The sequence below is a fragment of the Microtus oregoni genome, unplaced genomic scaffold, assembly GCF_018167655.1.
Source record: "Microtus oregoni isolate MIOR12 unplaced genomic scaffold, Mior012 000087F_ref0000451, whole genome shotgun sequence".
Taxonomy (NCBI): domain Eukaryota; kingdom Metazoa; phylum Chordata; class Mammalia; order Rodentia; family Cricetidae; genus Microtus; species Microtus oregoni.
The window spans coordinates 3,250,919-3,269,853 of NW_024544554.1; the positions used below are offsets into that span (position 1 = coordinate 3,250,919).

The following is an 18,935-nucleotide window of genomic DNA, read 5'->3' on the forward strand; positions in this document are numbered from 1 at the left end:
AGTAGCCGCTGCCAAAGCCTTTGGAGGGAGTTCCTGCCTGCAGCATCCTCCTTAGTGCTGACCTAGAGGGCTTTCTTTAATTTCTTGCCCATAGAGATGGGGGTTCAAGCATTTTTTTTTTTTAAAAACCTAGCCTCTGTTTTTCCCAAGAAGAAAGTTTCACAGTAGTATGGAAATTACAGCCACTGGAAGGGTCACATACCATGATGGGCCACCTCACCTCCCAACTCCTCCTTCCTACCTTGTGCTAATTTTTCTCTCGTTACCAGCCTATGAGGCAAGGCATATCTGAGTAGATCATAGCAATTTCTCAAGAATGATGGAGGAATATGATTCCCGTAACATACAGAGGTTGAGGAGGGCCTCATGAGTCATCTTTGAACGAGCAACTTGCAGGATCTATCTGTCGACAGCTTGCTCTTATTAAACCCCATCTGAAAGAGAGCCCTGCAGCCCCTGATAATGACACCCAGGACCTAAAGAGCCCCTATGGGGTCTTAAAAAAAAAACCTGAGAATAGTTCTCCAAAATCCATCAGCTACGTGTGTGTGTTTAAGGCCCTGAGATGACAATCACGAGGAGCATTTATGAGGTGCAGCTGTCTGTGATGCTGGAGAAATGAGAAAACGAAGTGAATGGGAGACCACTGAGCACTTATAAAGCAATTCACAATAAACACAGTTATGCCATGGCCAGGAGTCTGTCTAGCAGAATGGATTTCAGATTGGGGTTGCACATTGGAACTCCTTACTAGTTATGTTAACTTGGCCAAGTCATATGCCCTCACACAAAAAGTAGTTGGTCCCTGTATCCATGGTTCTGCATCAGGGGGTTCAACCACAGATGAAAAATAATCAGAAAAAAAAAAGCAAACGCATAGTGTTGAAATGTAAAGACCTTTTCTCTTGTCTTTACATTCTAAACAATTTGGTATAAGAATTCTTGGGTGAAATGTGTGCATTATTTGGGCTGGAGAAATGGGGCTTAGCAGTTCAGGGTGCTTGCTAATCCTGCAGAGGGTCCAGGTTCTGGTCTCAGCATCCACATCAGGCTTCTCCCAACCACTTGTAACTCCAGTTCCAGGGGATCCACTGCCCTTTGTCCTCCCAGACACTTGCAGACCTGTGGTGCCATCAACCAATACAGGTACACACACATACATAAAAATAAAAATATATAAAGAAATTGAAAAATGTGTGCGTTGTATTAGGAAATAGTAATCGAGAGAGAATTTGAAGTGTAGGAGGATTTCATAGATTATGTTCAGGCACTGTGCCTTCTTGTAACATTTTTGGATTTTGACAGCGACGAAACTGGGCTGTGCCACACAGATCAGAGAGACACAGTTTCCATTCAAATGAGAATGCACTGAATGTTTAAAAATATCTGGAGTCCCTCCTCTTGACCTTACCACTTAGAGTAAGTTAACCGCAACATTTCAAGTTCTTACTCTATTAAAAGGGAGGAAATCCAGTACTTCCCCAGTAGGATTCTGCATATGTGAGATCATCCTTGTTTTAGGTACACAGAATTGCTGGCCGTTGGGGTGCTCAACCTGAATCAAGAAAACTATAAAAGTTATTGGTTCTTTCCTTTCACTTTCTGTGTATTCTGCCCAAAGCACTTAAGAATTTCAGCAAATGAACGAGAGTAAAGGTTGCTTTGCTCTATAAATATTTAACAAATCGATTTTTACAGTGGAAAGTATATAAATATATGGACATCAAGCTGGATTCTAGAGGTGTGAGTTCTTAATTGGGCAGTTTGCGTGCAGAGTTAAAAATAATTTTAGGCAGCCGGGCGATGGTGGTGCACGCCTTTAATCCCAGCACTCGGGAGGCAGAGGCAGGCGGATCTCTGTGAGTTCGAGATCAGCCTGGTCTACAAGAGCTAGTTCCAGGACAGGCTCCAAAACCACAGAGAAACCCTGTCTCGAAAAACCAAAAAAAAAAAAAATAATAATAATAATTTTAGGCTTGCAAATACCGCAAGATAACACGATGGTTAAAGTGAAGGATAAAGCGCCTTTAACGGCATGAGTTTTCTGCCTGGTCCCTTTAGGAATGAGCTGCTGACTGCAGAATTCTTTTTCTGGACACCTGGATCAAGCAACCCACAAAGGTCGCAATGCCAATTTCACTGACAGCGTGTTTTGCAGTCCCGGAGTCTTAGGTTTTAGGGAAGGACTTGTGGTTGCTATGGAACTGTTAATAATGATTGCTGCCCGCACCTCCATTCTTCACACTCCCAATCTCCAATATAAAATCACTTAGATCTGGGCTGGAGGGCAGTAAACAGACTTTTCGAGCAGGAATTAACTGGGCTCAGGCATTAGTGTCTTAATGTAGGAAACGACGTTCATTATAACCTTTACTTAACACCGGTGGCTTGGCTGTGCAGGAGCTCCAGTTTGCTCCTAGTGGAGAGAATCATACAAAACCCAAACTTCACAGTGGATGGGCGGTGCTAGAGCGGAGGCTGTCGGTGGGAAGCTAGGGCCGAGAACGCGTGCATTTGTGCAGGACTAATTCTTATCCTCAGTCTGGTTTTGCTCTCTCATATTCTAAAAACTGGATTCCTAAGCCAGAGGGAAAGATGCCCATTGAACTACCTGTAAGCTTAAAAGAAATGAATCCTGCAGAAAAATCATGTTTTGTTGCTTGTTTTTTTTTGTGATTTTTGTGATTCATATAAGAGAAGAATCTTACGGCCGGATTCCACTCCTAAATACAGCTCTCAGTCCTTATTAATGTGAAGCTGGTATTTGGGGGACACTAATCCAGTTCCTGAGCTCCAGGCACATAACGTTAGGGGTGGTTTATTGGATGGGTGGGAAGAGGACATATCTAATCTGGGGACTTCCCAGCTTCACCAGTATGCAAATAATTCAACCATAATACAAAACCGATAGGTCCCATCGCCACAGATGCTGCTTGCTCTCATCCCTATGGTATGTGCTTCCCAACAATTATCTGGCCTAATTTTCTGTTTTATTGCTTGGGGTTTTAAAGCTTCGACTGTGGAACATTGAATACATGTGATTGCCGATAAAACTTAGGATGTCTGCACGCAGTTTCGACTGACAAGCGTCTCGTGTATAGGAATAAATAAAGCACTTTTGCAACGGGAGATAGAAGTGTGTCATGGACCCGCGGATTCCCCCAGCTCATCAGGCACATTAAGTGACAGTCACTCTACAGAAGGTGGAACAAGCCTTCTTCGGGTGCTGGGTCAAAGAATCTATACAGTCTGCGGCCCCGCAGAAGACAAAAGTGTATCTGGGTGAACAAACTGGATGCGCAGCTCGACAGGTTCCGAAGCGGAGGGCTGCCTGGCGCAATCCTACCAAATGCAGGTGGAACTAGCAAATTCACCAAGCGGCTGCAATCAATTCACCTGCTATAGAGCTGGCAAGGTGGTGTCGAGAAAATTAAACTTGAAGAATGAGTGCTGAATTTCAAAATGTGATAGGGCGGGGGGCGGGGGGAGAAAGCAGAGTTAATAGGGGAACCAAGACACAAGCCTTCGCCATCTCCGTTACACCCGGCAAACATTTTGCAATCAGCTCCTTCTGCCTGTAAGACGGTTTTTGTCAAACACACCGACACAGTTATACACTTCTTAATTTTTGGTTTATTGGATCTTATTTCACACAGGCATTGTTAGTTCAACAAGTCAGTATTTGCGGGTTACATCCACCGCAGCATAGGAGCAGAGCTGAGGAGTTTACACCACCAACCCACAGTTTCCGTCTTGTCCCTTGCAATCAGAGGCAGCTTGTGACTGCTGCTTGGAGTCACCTCTTCCTGCCAGGTCGCTGGGGTCATCTTTAGCTGTCAGTCAGTCAGTCAGTCAGGTCAGCTGCACTGCAGACCCAGAGCAGAGAATTGAAGCCCCGGGCCTCCTATCTTTACAGTGTAACTTAGCAAAATGTTGGCATTTTTTGTAATGAAAAATAGTTAAGGCAACTCTTTAGTATGTTAGGCAGAAAGAACAAACACATGACATAAAACACTAGCATGCTTTTAGAAGCTAAAACAACGCATTAGTATCCTGCAAAATTAATGTATAAATAAACTATTACCTGGAATGACATTACCATTATGTATATAAAAAGAAAGACTGGAATTTTCTGTTCGGACACATGCAGGTTTGAATACCTTATCAACCTATATCATATATGGGGTGGAAAGGTCACTTCAGAGTGGAAAAAAATATTAAAGGATTATGTGACTGGCCTCCCCGCAAAACAGCACATGTTACTTATTTCAGACTTGCGTTGTTCCAAAGAGACAACATCCTTTTTAACTCCTTCACAGAGGATGTGCGCTGCATTCACTTAGCAAGAAGAACCAGGACTTTTATACCAGAATAAATGGTTATAGTATGTAATACTAGACTATGAAAGGACTAGGAAGCTAAGACATATCCTTGCAAGATAGATGAGCCTCTCTAGTATTGTTATTAAAAGGAAAAATAGATATAAAATGTCAATACTTCATTTTTGAGTACATCCTTTTTTTTCTGCAGCATCTTTCCTTTTGGTCTCCTTTGTATTCCATTTCTCGTGTTCTGACCGCGTCACCCTAGGTTCTTAGCTTACTGGTTCCCATGCCCTTACCTGACTATCACAGCGGTCCAATCCCTCCACCTGTAATGAATGAATAAGGTTCCTATAAGAGAATAATCAGCTGAGCATTGTGCTCTATCTTTTGTAAATATTTTTTTTTAAATACAGAGTTACATTTTCAGTGTACAGACTTACGTGTATTCTATGTCACATATCTGAAGAATAATCTTTCATAGACCATGCTGAGAAATCACTATGTTCCTGCTACTCAATTCAGCAAGCTGATAGAATGACCCCCCCCCCAAAAAAAAATCACATTTCATGACTACTGTCTTAAATCTACTTTAGTTTTCCTGACGAAGCCAAATAGATTGGTGTTTATTAATTGTTCTATCCCTTTCTTATTTCAAACTTGGAGAAATTCTACAGAAACAGAACTTAAGAGCAAATTAAATGGGGAACCCCTGGCGTTTTGCTTGTTGAGGCCATGTGTGTTTGAGGGCATGACCCGTGATTATGGCCTGGACAGTCACAGCCGGGAGCAGGAAGAGATGGAGAGGTGCAGAGGGGATTTGGGGGATGCGGATGCCCCTGAGCCAGCGCTGGGTTCTGCAGCTGGCCCCGTGTGCTGGCTGGGCGTGCACTCAGGCAGTCTGGTCCACCTGCAGCACGGCCGGCTGGACCTGTTTCTCACCGGATCCTTCCATCTCTTCGGAGTCGAGCGCGTAACCACTCTCATCATACCCCTGCTGCCCCTGCTGCAGATCCACCGACTGCTCCTCTTCGTCCTCCGCAATGGTCAGGTCAACATTGCTGCCCACGCCGGAGCTGTTCCCCTTCAAGCCTGGCTTCTCACCATCTTCCGCGCTGCCACTGGGGAGGGAGGCTTCGGAAACACCCTCTGTGATGGAGCTCTGGTCGTCCAACTTGGTCTCGTTTTCTGCAGAGCTTTCTCCCTCTCGAACTTTCTTCCTCCCGAAGGAGAGGGGAGAAACTTTGAAAGAGGAGCTTATCCCCGAAGAGGCTTTCTGGTGGGTGGATGCGAGCGATTTCTTAATCTTTTCCCTCCTCTCAACAGAAACGATCTTTGTGCCCAGCTTGTTCATCTTTTTCTCGATGTTCTGGCGAGAAAACGCTTTCTTGAGGCTATCCACTTTCTTCAGACTGGATCTCTTTATTTTCTCCGCCCTGCTTTCTTCCAGCTTCTCATCGGCGCTGTCTTCCAGGCCTTCCTCGTCACAGGGCAATTCGTCATCGGAGGAGAGTTCCACGTTGTGCAGCGTCTCCTCCAGGGACTTATTCTCCTCAGCAAGCTCCTCCTTGCCTTCCACGGGAGCGGGAACCGGCTCCTTCACAAACACACCGGCAGGGATCTCACTTTCTTCCTGGAAAGAAGGGCAGTGCAGGTTTAGGATAATGGCACATTTTACAAATAGCCCTGAACGACTGTGATTTGGGTGTGATTCTGGGCAATGGAAATGATAGAAATCAAGCATGGCTTCGTTTTTTAGAATAGGAAGCACTCTTTCTCTTGCGGGTGCAGTCATTCCCCCTGGGCTGGATAAGGCCAGGCTGGCCCGTGGGAATACCACGAGCGGAGCTGGCAAAGGCTCTATCAGTGACAGGCAGAGGGAAATGGCCTGACTCATATAGGCCAGGAAGCTGCCTAGATAAAGAGACTAAAGTAAGTGGCAGCCCTAAGAGCCCAGAGGCCTTCTCTCCTCCCTTCCGTCTGGTCAGGGGCACAGCTTCTGCCACAATTCCAGTACAAACATGGCCAGAGTTCACAGTGGAAAATGCAGACGGAGCCAGAGGGGAGTTAAGGAGTCCTTAAATGAAGAATAGCATAGAAGCCTTGAGCAGGTCCCTCCTCCTCCACTGGGCATTAGAAGAAACGGTTGGACAGATCAATATCAACACACACGCACACACACACAGATGCACATACATACACACACATGCATGCATCCACACATCACACACACGTACATATACACACATTCATGCACACACAAACACACACCCCCATGCATCCATGCCCACACACACAATACACATTCGTGCACACATTCACACAGGTGTACACACATGTACACATATACACACACGCGCACATACATAGGCACACATACACACACACATTATGGAGCGATGTAAGTGAGGATTCGCCTTCCCAGCTCCTGCTTGTAAAGCCATGTGGATCAGGATGTGTCCTGTGGGAATCAGGCAGGGACCGAGAGGAGGCAAACGTGTGCCCAGATAGGGTGTCACGCCTCCAGTGTGCAGTGTGTCTTCGGGCAATGAAGCTCTGGGCTCACCACCAGCTAAGAGTGAGAAGTTGGAGAGCCAGTCCTCTTCAGGCTTCCCAGCATACCCTGCCTCCAGTCTCTGGCAGAGGCAACCGTGGCCTCCCATAGAGTCTCAGGGATTGGCAGAGCCAGAAAATCTTCAGGGTGCAAAGTTGCTCCCTGAGAGATCAGAATACAGACAGATTCAGGCCACATAGTATAAGAGCAACTTTGAGTTTTAAGTGTTTTTTTTTTTTCACTGTTACACAAGAATCCATTATCATGGTACCCTCGTGATTTTGTAGAAAATAATAGCACAAGGTGGAGAATTATGGCAGGAGGCCTGAGTGGGTCTTCACTGAACTGTTAAATGGCTGTGGAGCGTCAGCAAACAGCTTAATCTCCTTGGGTTCCCGCTCCTTCCAGATAGGAACCAGAGGATTTGACCTAGATTAGCAGCATTCAAAATGCAATCCCAGGACCACTGGGGGTTCTGCGGGAACGTAAGCTGGGCACGCATCCAGACTCCTTTCCACCTGCGCTGCGCCCAGAGCCTCCAGGTGACCTCATTGCATCTCAGCCGGTTCGGCACACTCGGAAGTAGGAAACCAAACTTCCCTCTGTGGACGTGAAGGTCTGCCTTCCCCGTGCACGACCTTCCAGGGTGCTGGCAGGTGTTCGGAAGGCTGCCGCGTGAGAGAAAACCCATCAGCGATCTTACCCAGCACCAAACCCTGTGTCCTGTGTTACCAACCTGCCAGACAGGGCATGGCCATGGGCACAGTAGTGGCATTGTTGTCGTGGGTGACTAGCTGTTTTCTGATTGGGTTTGAGGCTGGCTTCACAGGTGATAATGGTACGGCTGTCGTGGGTGACTAACTAACTACTTTCTGATTGGATTTGAGGCCTGCTTCATAGGAAGGGATTTTAGTTCTGGTTCTGTAACCCTGGTTGAAGAACATGGCTGGGGAGATCACAGTCCTTAGGATACGTTCTGCTATTATTATTTAGACAAATGGTCATGATGTTAATGTAGCTTTTCAGTACCAAATGCTCTCATAGACCAGGCCTGCTCTGGTCCTTGGTCAGAGAAGCTTTTCTTTGCAGTAAGTGCACAATTGGTCATGGTGCTGAGAGCATGAGAGTGACCACTCAGCCCTCGGTGGGTTGCTATATCAGTCCCCTACCCTCATGAAGGCTCAGGGAAAACTGAGCAAGGGAGATGGAAAGAATTTAAGTACTGGGGGGGGGGGGGGGGATAGGGAGAAGTTCTGTGAACGTCTATCTTCTGTATGTGACATAAGAATTACACCCATGAACTCAGAGAAGTTGGGGCTACCTGCACAAGACATGCAAAAGATGGTGTGCATGATGACCCAGGCCTCACCCCTTAACTGAGGAGCTATCGGCAGTGGCTAGTTCCCAGGGGTCCTTTTCGAGGTGGACTTTTGAAGCCAACAGCTTGTCACGCTTCAAGCTGAAGTTGCCTCTGCTTCACAGGCCCGTGCTTTCTGGAAGGGTTTTTATCTTTTCTTCCACACTGTGTCTCCCCATGTAAAGTTTAACAACTACTCACTAGGGGAGCACGTTGGGTAAGACGGCTTTCTAAGATGGTTGTGAAGGTGGCTGAGGTATAGATAGCTCTGTGAGGAGCAGGCTGGACAGCTGTAAGAGAACCAACCCGCTCTGCTCTGCATCTAGAGGCACTGGGGATACTAGAGAGGCCAAGACCTGAGGGGCACTGTGGTCTCCCTCTGAAAGAAGGGTTCTGTTTCCAGTGGAGGGAGAAGCGGTACAGAACGGGTAGACTTACAGAAGCAGTCACGTCTCTGAAGTCTTGTCTAGAAGCTACGTTTCTCCCGGGCTTTGATTAAGAGGGCTGAGCGGGGTTGGCAGCTGTTGCTTGCAGGGAAGGATAAAACCAAGTGCTCAGTGAAATGCTATTAAAAGTCCTAAGTGAGGAAAGGCATTCAGGCAGAAAACCGCAGAAACTAAGCCTTAAGGTACACTGTCTATACCATAAGCTCTCGGGGCCATCAAAAGTTACAGACCGGGTAACTTTCTGTTCTTCAATGTTAACAAAAGGGTAGAATTAAAACGAGTCTCAGTTTTTCCTAAATGTAAAAATTTATCTTTACCAAAGTAGAGTTGGCGGTTCTTTTGTCCCTCTTGTCGAGGACAGCTTTGAGGAGAGCGTATTAGGAAGTGAATTGTAATATCTGTGTTAGATCTTCCGATGTGGGGGGGGGGGGGGGATGGAGGAAGGGTGTTGAGGAAGGCAGAAACCCAGGTGAACTCTTTGGTGAAGTGTGAAAATAATTTACAGGTGAGCTCTTTGATGTCAATTATGGAATTAACTCAGCAGGGGCAGAGATAATCCAGAATGAGCTGCAAGTGTCTTTATGCAGCTGGAAACTACTGAGCAACGTCTCCTTGCATCTCTGCTGCCCCTCGAGGTAGCCAGGCAATATTTTACGCTCTGTCTACCGGACAGTGTGTGCATTTTGTGACTTCTTTTGACATCATCTTCGAGGGTAACCCTTTTCCTTTTATGCGGAAATTTGCAAGTTCCTAAGCACAGAGATCTCTTTCTTTTTCCAAAAACGTTTGTTTAGAATCCAGAAAAATACCAGTTCCCTTCCTTTGAAGTCACTGCCCTGCACAAAGCATACAGAGTATGGCGTTCCGCTGTTGGAGCAGTGGGAATACAGCGTGGATAGGATCCATGGAGCTGCTCTCGCATCGGGGCGTATGGTCTAGTATGTAGCCCTCTTACACACCTCACGGAAACACATTCTGTGTCACATGCTGACCAGGGAGGTGACACTTCTGTGTTCACGTGACATGCTTTCTCTTACACATTCCCGGACTTACAGCTCTTTTCCGAGCGGGGCTTGAATGTACAGCCCTAATTCCTCTGCTCCTTACTGAAGCTAGCTACTGACTTGTCTACCTGGGATTTGTGACTCCCTGAAATGGCACAGGGAACCCCTGTGGGTTATTTCCTGGGACAGGTCTACCTAGGAGAAACCCCTAGGAGCGGGTGGTTATTTGTCCTTCATTTTTACAAAGGTCCTTAGCCCCCACTGTTGCAGGTGTCCCGGGCTCTGACCTTTAACAAGGACCCTTAGGAAGTTTTCCAAGGAAGGGAATATTAAGTAGTAAACTTCAAACACATATGACGGATACGCTTGTGGCATACGGGAGAAAGAAATGGAACGAACTCTCCAGAAGTAGCATTTTTCCACACGCCTCGGCTTGTTTGCTATTGTATTGATTCTTGTGAGCCAGAAGCCCCAGTTGTGCGTGTAAATATCAATGCAGAGGAAACTGCCAGCCTGTTGGGCACTGCTTGGTTTGAAGTTGACAATACACACCGTCTCCACACATATACCGACACACAAACTTAAAAACAAAAGATCCTGCGGCCAGCATTAGCCAAGGAAGTCAGCTTGAAGTCATTCAAACCACCCAGAAAGGAGAGAGGGGCCAGGTCTCTCTCCTCTCTCCCCCTTCTCATTCCTGTTGTTAGATAAAAATAACAGGAACAGGGTACGATTCTGTCGGGGTGTGAAGAACATAAATGTGGGCCCATGGAATATTTTATCCAAGCATCTCTAAATACTCGCTTTTAAAATGAAGCTATGTCACCTGGCATTCTGATTTATAGGTCTCCGTTACACATCGAGATTTTCTCCAGTTTGTGTTTCTCAGGTATAGATCGCCAAGTGGATAAAGCCATTGATTAGAGCTATACCCCCGGGGTGGCTGTCGGTGGAATCAGCAAGTCATGAGAGTAAAATGCATTAGCTATAATCCCCAGGCAGACCGTCACATTCTGGAGGATTTAAAAGTCTCTCTCTCTCTCTTTTTTAGTGTTATCAAGGGTTCAATTTTTTTTTTTTAAAGATCACATTGGTTAGATGTTCTTTGTTACACACGAAAAATACAAAAACAATACAAAACCACACTGAATGATTAAAAGGCTCATAAACATGAACTTGTTTATGCGATAAAAATTACCACAGTGAGATTATAGTTTTATGTTTACCTGCTCTACAATTCTATAGTTTCTTTTATCAATGAAATGAGACCTTGACAGTAATTTTGTTCCTCAGACCCTAAGTTCCTTTCGTAGAAAATTGTGTTAAACTAAATGATTATTAAGGGGTTTCTAGACTAAATATATTTGATTATGTGATTTTAACCTACCTGCCACAAAAAGAAGTGACCGTTCACGGGAACAATACCATGGGTCCCCCATTCACACTCAATGTGTGTAGTCCCACACAGGAGTAAAAACTATAGGACCTGAATTGGAGTGAAGAGCATTTTAAAAGTCTAGAGGGGGCTGCATCTGACAGAGTGTGACACACACTCACACACACACACACACGCACACTGTGAATATATGTATGTACTCATGTGTCTATCTATGTAATCTAGCTATCATCTATCTGTCTATCATCTATCTATCTATCTATCTATCATCTATCTATCTATCTATCTGTCAATCATCTATCTGTCTATCATCTATCTATCTATCTATCTATCTATCTATCTATCTACCTGTCTATCTATCTATCTATCTGTCTATCATCTATCTATCTATCTATCTATCATCTATCTGTCTATCATCTATCTGTCTGTCTATCATCTATCTATCTACCTATCTATCTATCTGTCTATTATCTATCTATCTATCTATCTATCTATCTATCATCTGTCTATCATCTATCTATCTATCTATCTATCATCTATCTATCAATCAATCTATCTATCATCTATCTATCTATCTATCTATCTATCATTTATCTGTCTATCATCTATCTGTCTATCTGTCTATCATCTATCTATCATCTATCTATCTATCTGTCTGTCTATCTATCATCTATCTGTCTATCATCTATCTATCATCTATCTATCTATCTGTCTGTCTATCTATCATCTATCTGTCTATCATCTATCTATCATCTATCTATCTGTCTATCATCTATCTGTCTATCTATCATCTATCTATCTATCTATCTATCTATCATCTATCTATCTATCTATCTATCTAATCATCTACCTATCTATCTGAATGCAATTTTTCCCCAAAGAAATATTAACTACATTCAGTTATTTACTTCTAGTGCCTGCATTTACTAAGTGTAAATAATAACACTAAGAAATAATATTTTTTTTTTTTTTTTGGTTTTTCGAGACAGGGTTTCTCTGTGGCTTTGGAGCCTGTCCTGGAACTAGCTCTGTAGACCAGGCTGGTCTCGAACTCACAGAGATCCGCCTACCTCTGCCTCCCGAGTGCTGGGATTAAAGGCGTGCACCACCATCGCCCGGCCGAAATAATAATTTTTAATCTCATACACTAAAGGGGTACTGGATAAGCAACCTGACAAAGCCAATATTCTTTATGGGAATTGGCCCGTGAAGCATGCATGGAGAGTTTTCACATAAAGGCATCTTTGGTTACACACATCCCCATTTCTTTCCAGTCTGTCCCAACTGAACAGCTTTTAGAGCAATGTTCTGGGGTAAAGTCCTCTTTTAAACCAATGGAGTTAAAAACCACACGGAGATTGTACTATTAGCACACTTCTAAAATTCTGATATTATTGAAGGAACCCAAATGATGAATGGTTAAAGCGCATTTACAGACTCAACTTTTCAGAAACGTCTCCGCTGAAAGTATGTAACCTTTCTCTCCTTTTTTTCCTCCAGTTTCACAACTCCATGCGGATGGAAGTGCAAACCGTCCAGGCACACCCTCATTCGTTCCCTGGTTCTGAAATGATTCCCAGACTTCTTTTTCAAACAATCATCACTAGAACTTTCCGAGGATGCCAGTGGCACCTCCTCTTCAGGGCCAGTTACTGGGCAGTGCCTGAAGCCTCCTCAGCCAGCAGAGAACACTTCTGCTCAACTCTCCACACAACCTTGACTGTGGGGAAAGGGTAGGCAGGCTTCCGAGAAAAACGGTAAACTTGCTATTTCCTCGGCATTAATATTCTGATCATCAATGCTTTAAGTTTTATTTTATTTATTGTTATTTTATGTCTCATTATTTTGAACTCAAATATTATATTAAACTTTCGCAGAGAAAATGAAAGAGAAGAAAATTTCTTCTTTTAACGGGAATTTCCGAATTTATCTTGGTGTTCAAAGGGGCAATGGTTGTTTCTCCAGCTGTCAGATCCTGATGGCTGCAATTGGAAATACTCACTGACGAACTGGATGCCCACGAGCTACAATGCTGTTGTGGAACACAGCAAAAACTTCAACAAATAAATGGCGTGTTTTAAGTAGATGTAAAACAAAGATAGGAATTAAAAGTCCAAATTATAAGTATCTTACAAATCATCCTACACACACACACTAACACACATACATACCCTCATACATACACACTCTCAAACACAGATATACTCACATAAAAATATACAAACACCACACATATATACACATAAACACATCTATACATAAATACACAACACACACACACTCACACACCCATACCTACATATTCTCAAACACAGATATACTCACCTATACTCACGTATACAGATACACACACCACACACACACACACTCACATACTCACATGCTCTCAAACACAGATATATTCTCATATAACTCACAAACACAGATACACATAGACACAATCGCATATATACAAACGTATACACACACTCAGAATAAAGATTTGGGACGTGAAAGCATTTCACAAACTGCAGACCTTCTCAGATCGACATAGATCTATCTTCACAAATGTGGATCTTCTCAACATTACAGTACCAAATATGCCCAAGTCATGGGATAGCTTTTCTTTTTAAGCATCCTCCTATTTTCAATTTTTTTTTGCCCTAAACCAGGAATGTAATTGTTTAGTAAGGAGACTAAGGAGAATTGCATCATAGGCTTCCAGAACACTGGAAAATGACAGATCTTTTTCAAGGCACAAGTGGTCCCAGTACCGTGTTTGCTATCCGCATTCTGCATTCCCTGCAGGTCTGGGATGGTCCCCTTCCACCACCATGTTAGAAAGGTCTAGAGTAGTATTTTGGGTAGAGTCCTTTGTTTTCATGGGTTATGATATAATGCTGATTTTGAAATGATGGCAGGCATATAACGGGTATGTGTATGTGTGTGTGTGTGCCAGTAAATCTCAACTAAAAAGGGACCAGGAAAGCTATTTCTTTTTGAAAAATTATTTTAAAGAAAATCTTATTTTACATACCAATCCCAGATCCCTATCCCTTGCATTCTCCAGTTCCTCACACTTCCTCCCCACCCCACCCCCATCCACTCCTCAGAGAGGGTGAGACCTCCCTTGGGGAGTCAACAAAGTCTGTTACATCCCTAAGGTCCTCCAGCCTATATCTAGGCTGAGCAAAATGTCCCTCCATAGGGAATGGGCTCCAAAGGGCCTGTTCACGCACTAGCGATAAATACTGGTCCCACTGCCAGTGGTCCCACCAAATGCCCACGCCACACAACTGTCACTCATTGAGAGGGCCTAGTTTGGTCCTATGCAGGTTCCCCAGCTGTCAGTCCAGAATCAGCAAGCTCCCGCTAGCTTGGGTCAGCTGTTTTTGCGGGTTACCCCACCATGGTCTGCAAGGCTATTTCAGGGTCCTCAGAAGGGTGGGGTCAGTTTTGTCCCAAGAGCTGTATCCCCAGTCTAGTAGAAGGGGAGCCTGCAGTCTCAGCCCTGCATTTCGGGCCCAGATAGCAATAGATTCTGCGCAGCAAGCCCTTGCTCCATGCCAGTCTGCATTCGTCATCTTAAATATGGGATCTCCTTTATTCCTCCTTCGTGGGAGAAGTATGCGCCAGGAAGCACTAGCGTTTGGAAGCCCATATTCTGGGACGGACTAAATGTGGCATCGAGTTACACCTTTGCCACCAATGTGTTACACAACGGTAGACAAACTCAGCATCTTCATCTTTAACTCGGGGATAGACAAGAAGTAGGGAGAACGGTGTTGGGCAGTATATGCTGGGCTTGTTAAGAGCTCAACTATTTCCTGCTCTTATTGATGTCCTCTGTGTTTACAAAGGGGGGGGGGGACAGAGGCCCACAGAGGGCACGTGTATCCAGCGTCAACACAGTTGGCAAAGGATCAAAGTAGGAGGTGGGCCAGGGTCTGTGTTCCCGCCCCCTCTCCTGGATTCCGCTTTAATAAAAATTACTGTTTCTCTCATTAGCATAATTGGTACCCTACTCAAACCTCTACTTTCGAAAAGACTAAACGCTCCAGACAGCCACAGTTCCCTCCGGTTTCTCAGATAACCATCCTGCGCCTTCGGAGCTGGGATTCTAATTCCCGTTAGCTAGCGGAGACCCTCCTATGGGAAGAGAAAGTTCTCGTCACTGGCCTGAAGCTCCCTGCCTTCTAAATGGCTCTGTGTGTGTGTGTGTGTGTGTGTGTGTGTGTGTGTGTGTGCTTGCTCATGGACCCAGAATGGTCTACACACTTTGCTTTGGATTCCCTTAGCTTCCACTTGGGTTGGTCGAATGCAACACAGCAGGCGGCTTTGTCAGGGCCTCCTCAAGAGCACCTGTCTTTAAGTCACCCACGGCCAGATCCACAGCTCTCTCTGAAAGCCTAGCCATTTCTTTCCCCGTCCCTGCTCCTCATGCTGGTAGAACATTCATTATCAAAACAAAAGCAAATCCTTAAAAATCCTTCTTTTCCTTTACTGGAGAAACCTTTTCCTCCCCTCCTTAATGGAAGGCAAGAGGTACCTATCTATCTCCAGTTCATGTTGAAGGAAGGGAAGTTTCTTTTGACGGGCCTGCCTGTGTTCCGTTTGGTTAGGAGATCGCTACTTAATTTAGAAATCCCTTGAGAGCTAAGTCCTCTAGGCTAGTAAAGGTAGAATCTCAGATGGTTGACCACATCTCTTTCCCGTTCAGCTGCTGCCTGAAAAGCTATGGCATCTGCATTAAAAGCCTAAAAGTTCCCCAAATGGGAAAGCCTGTGAGGTCCAGGAGCCTCAGCTGCCGGAACCTCCCAACCCTCAAGTGCAATTTGGGGAGGCTGCAAGGACAGCAAGAAGAGACTTTCCTTTTATGGTGACAGGCAAGCCCCGGGTTCTGACTTGGCAGAGAAGATTCATTAGGGAAAAAAAGAAGGCTCCTTCGGTTTCGATCCCAGTTTCTACTGTCTCCGGGGAGATAAAGGCTCTCCCTGTATGCGTTCACAATCTGTTGGTTATGGCCTCTCCCCTCCTTGGCTTTGAAAGTCTCTCCTTTCACATGGTCACAAGGAGACGGCCCCGAGGCAGGACGGCTCTGCTTCCTGGGGTCAGGGTTGGCTCAGTGCCATCCACAGAAGGGTTTCCAGCCTTAGGCAGGGCAGCCCGTGGATTAACAGATGCCCACCACTTGGCCGAACAACAACCCATGCCATCTTCCTGTCCCCAAATAGCCTTTGCTACATTAATTGCATCACTGATGCATTAAAAAAAATATTAAGTGGCCCTTTCATGCTAAGGCAGCCATTTGAAGGAGAAGATATTGAAGGCTGGTCTTTGTGACCACCACCGATGACCCTTCTTTTATTTCACTGTAGAGTTTCATCCTTCTGAGCAATGTGGGCATATCTAGTGGGTTTGTAATGAGTTACCCTTTGCTTCCCACTTTTGCTAGGAAGAACTGGAGACTGTTTTGACAAAAGATGTCTTAAAGAACACGGCTCGTTTCAACCACCCATTCTGTTAGTTTCCAAAAACACTAGGAGCCTTTGGAAAAAAGGCATAGTTTAAAGGTTTTGTGTGGGCAGTCTTGGTTAGAACAAAAGAAAACAAATGCTTCCTGTAGTTGGCTCACTTCTACTAAGAGTTAATAAAAAGCCACCGAATTAACTTGCCCTGTCCAGCTAACAGCTGCAGCCACAGCCCCAACTTCCTAATGAGAAGAGACAAACGGATTTGTCTGCAGCCGGTGCGTGCACCTGCTCAGCTTTCCACCCTATGCCAAGTGTATCTAGGTGTTCCCTGACAAATGTTCCCAGTCCACCAGGCCCACGGGCGTTGCCTGAAGGACAGGGGGATTCCAACCCGTATGGGCACATTTTACAGTTGCCAGTAGCAGGCGGCTGGAGGATAATGTTTTGCGTGTGTGCTTGACTGGCCAGACGGGTTGGATCTCAGGACTGAGATCACGCATGTGGAGGGGTGCCCTGGGGACACTAACCTGGAAGATGAGCACTTTGAAGTGGTTGCGGCGGAGGAGCTGGGCGTGGTTGTTTTCCAGTCGCTTCACCTGTACGCACTGCCTCTCCAGGCGCTCCCGGACAGCGCGCGTGTGAGCGCTGACCTTGCGAGACTTCTCCAGCAGCTTGTTCACGGTGTTGCTGGTGGAGGCCTGGTACTTGGAGAGCTTGGTGAGGTCGTTCTGGATGCCCTTCACGGAGCCCTCCAGGTTGATCTGCCGCTGCTCCATGTTGTGCTGGTTCTCCCTCACGGTGTCCAGCATGTTGACGAGCTTGTCCAGGAGTGTGTGCACGGTCACAGCATTCACCTGCGAGTTGTCCCGGATGGCCTCATCTGTGGAGCCCAGGTTCAGGCTGGGGCTCGGTGTAGAGGAAGGCATTGGGCTGGGGCTGGATGGCTTCTCCTGGCGAGCGTCCGCATTTGGGTGCTGGAACTTTTCGGCTTGTACAGCGTCCTCACCCATGGCTGCGCAGATGGGAGCCTACTTCCTCTGCTGCAAAGTGTCTCGCTCAGGCAAGAAGTGGGCTGTGGTGACTGCAGAGCGCGGGAGGACCGTTGGTCTGAACCGGACACTGTTCTCCAGGGCTAGCAGAGGTTCAAGCAGGGAATAACCGGCTAAGCTGATCAGGAGAACTGCATTCCAGCTGCTCTTAAAGGCCCTACTCCACCCAGTGGGAGGCAAAGGTTACTGGACCCACTCCGGGTTCAGCCACAAGCAAACACTTCCTAACCACGTTCCCCACAAGCCAAAGCTCTTGACTGCGTTCGCTTTTCTTTCCTACACGCCTTCCCTTTTTAAAACAGATTCAATGCCATATTTCAATCATGAGTTCATTTAGAGGCGGGGAGAAACATGTTAACTTGGCTGGCCTTCCCAGCCTTTGATTGGCTAAAGCGAGTAAACTTTCCTCTGGCTGCTGTGTTACTGCCGGCTTCTTTTCCCCTCCCCTGGATACAAGTTATTGTAACCGAAAGTATTGTTTACTCTTGCGCCAGAGCTGACTGATAGGTTGCAGAACACCGAGTGCCCTTCTGGGAGGGGTAGGGCTGAAAGGGTCTGCGCAGCCAAGTTTATGGTGTTCCTTTCTTATTTGCAAAGGAATGGAAATTGCACTGATAACTGACAAGAAAAACAGCCTGGTGCGTCCTTCTCTTGCAAGTGAGGAAGCAATCCAGCTTGAAAGAGCTTAGTCTGCAGGGATGTTAAGTCAAGCGGCCTTGCCTGCTGTGGAACCGGTACATAAGAGGTGACAATCTTTTGAATGAATGCTTTTTGAGAATCACGGAACTTTAAAAAAAAAATTTTTTTTTTCACTTTTTAAAAGATGAAAAGAGGAACCCCTCTCCCCAGAATTTTAAAGAATTCTGAATTCTTTAAAAGGAGAAAGTGTGAATCTGTCTCCTCTCATTCTGAATTCATGCCAAGAATTTCTCTATTCCCATCCGTGCGAGGCCTTTACTGACACAGCCCAGCAGTGTGACTGCGGGGCCAGGCTGAATTGGAGCGGTTCTAACGCTTGACGTTTCCAGATTCCTGCTCAGTGAAGGGGCACACCTGTTCTCACACGTGGCCCTGCTTAGCGGGGCCTTTGGGATGTGGGGCTTCTCGCCTAACACGACTTTACATGCTTGGGTTGGTCTTAAATGTACCCAGACTGTGAAAGTGCTTTTGGCAGGAAGTCCCGCTTTGAAGGATTTCAAGAACAAATGTCAGCCCACACAGGGTCAGGTACTGATCATGGGACAGCACTTTTCTCAATAGCAATAGCTCCATGTAAACCAATGAAACAGTAGCTCTTTTATTAAAAACTGTTTTTAATTGAGCTATATTTTTCTCTCGTCCCCTTCCTTCATTC

General features: G+C 45.6%; 1 protein-coding gene across 1 annotated transcript; it reads right to left on the reverse strand.

The window, feature by feature from the left end:
* Positions 1-3,613: 3,613 nt before the first annotated feature.
* Positions 3,614-17,895, reverse strand: LOC121442210 (caveolae-associated protein 2-like). Its single transcript, XM_041643684.1, has 2 exons — positions 17,060-17,895; positions 3,614-5,955 (listed from the first exon to the last, which is right to left on the reverse strand). The coding sequence occupies exons 1-2, from the start codon at positions 17,540-17,542 to the stop codon at positions 5,215-5,217; spliced, it is 1,224 nt and encodes a 407-aa protein (XP_041499618.1). The 5' UTR covers positions 17,543-17,895; the 3' UTR covers positions 3,614-5,214.
* Positions 17,896-18,935: the final 1,040 nt, after the last annotated feature.

Excerpts from the sequence above, each read along its gene's own strand:
- LOC121442210 (XM_041643684.1), bottom strand. The coding sequence starts at position 17,542 with ATGGGTGAGGACGCTGTACAAGCCGAAAAGTTCCAGCACCCAAATGCG. Across the intron at positions 5,956-17,059 it reads TCAAAGTGCTCATCTTCCAG|GAAGAAAGTGAGATCCCTGC; the intron begins GTTAGTGTCCCC and ends CCTTCTTTCCAG.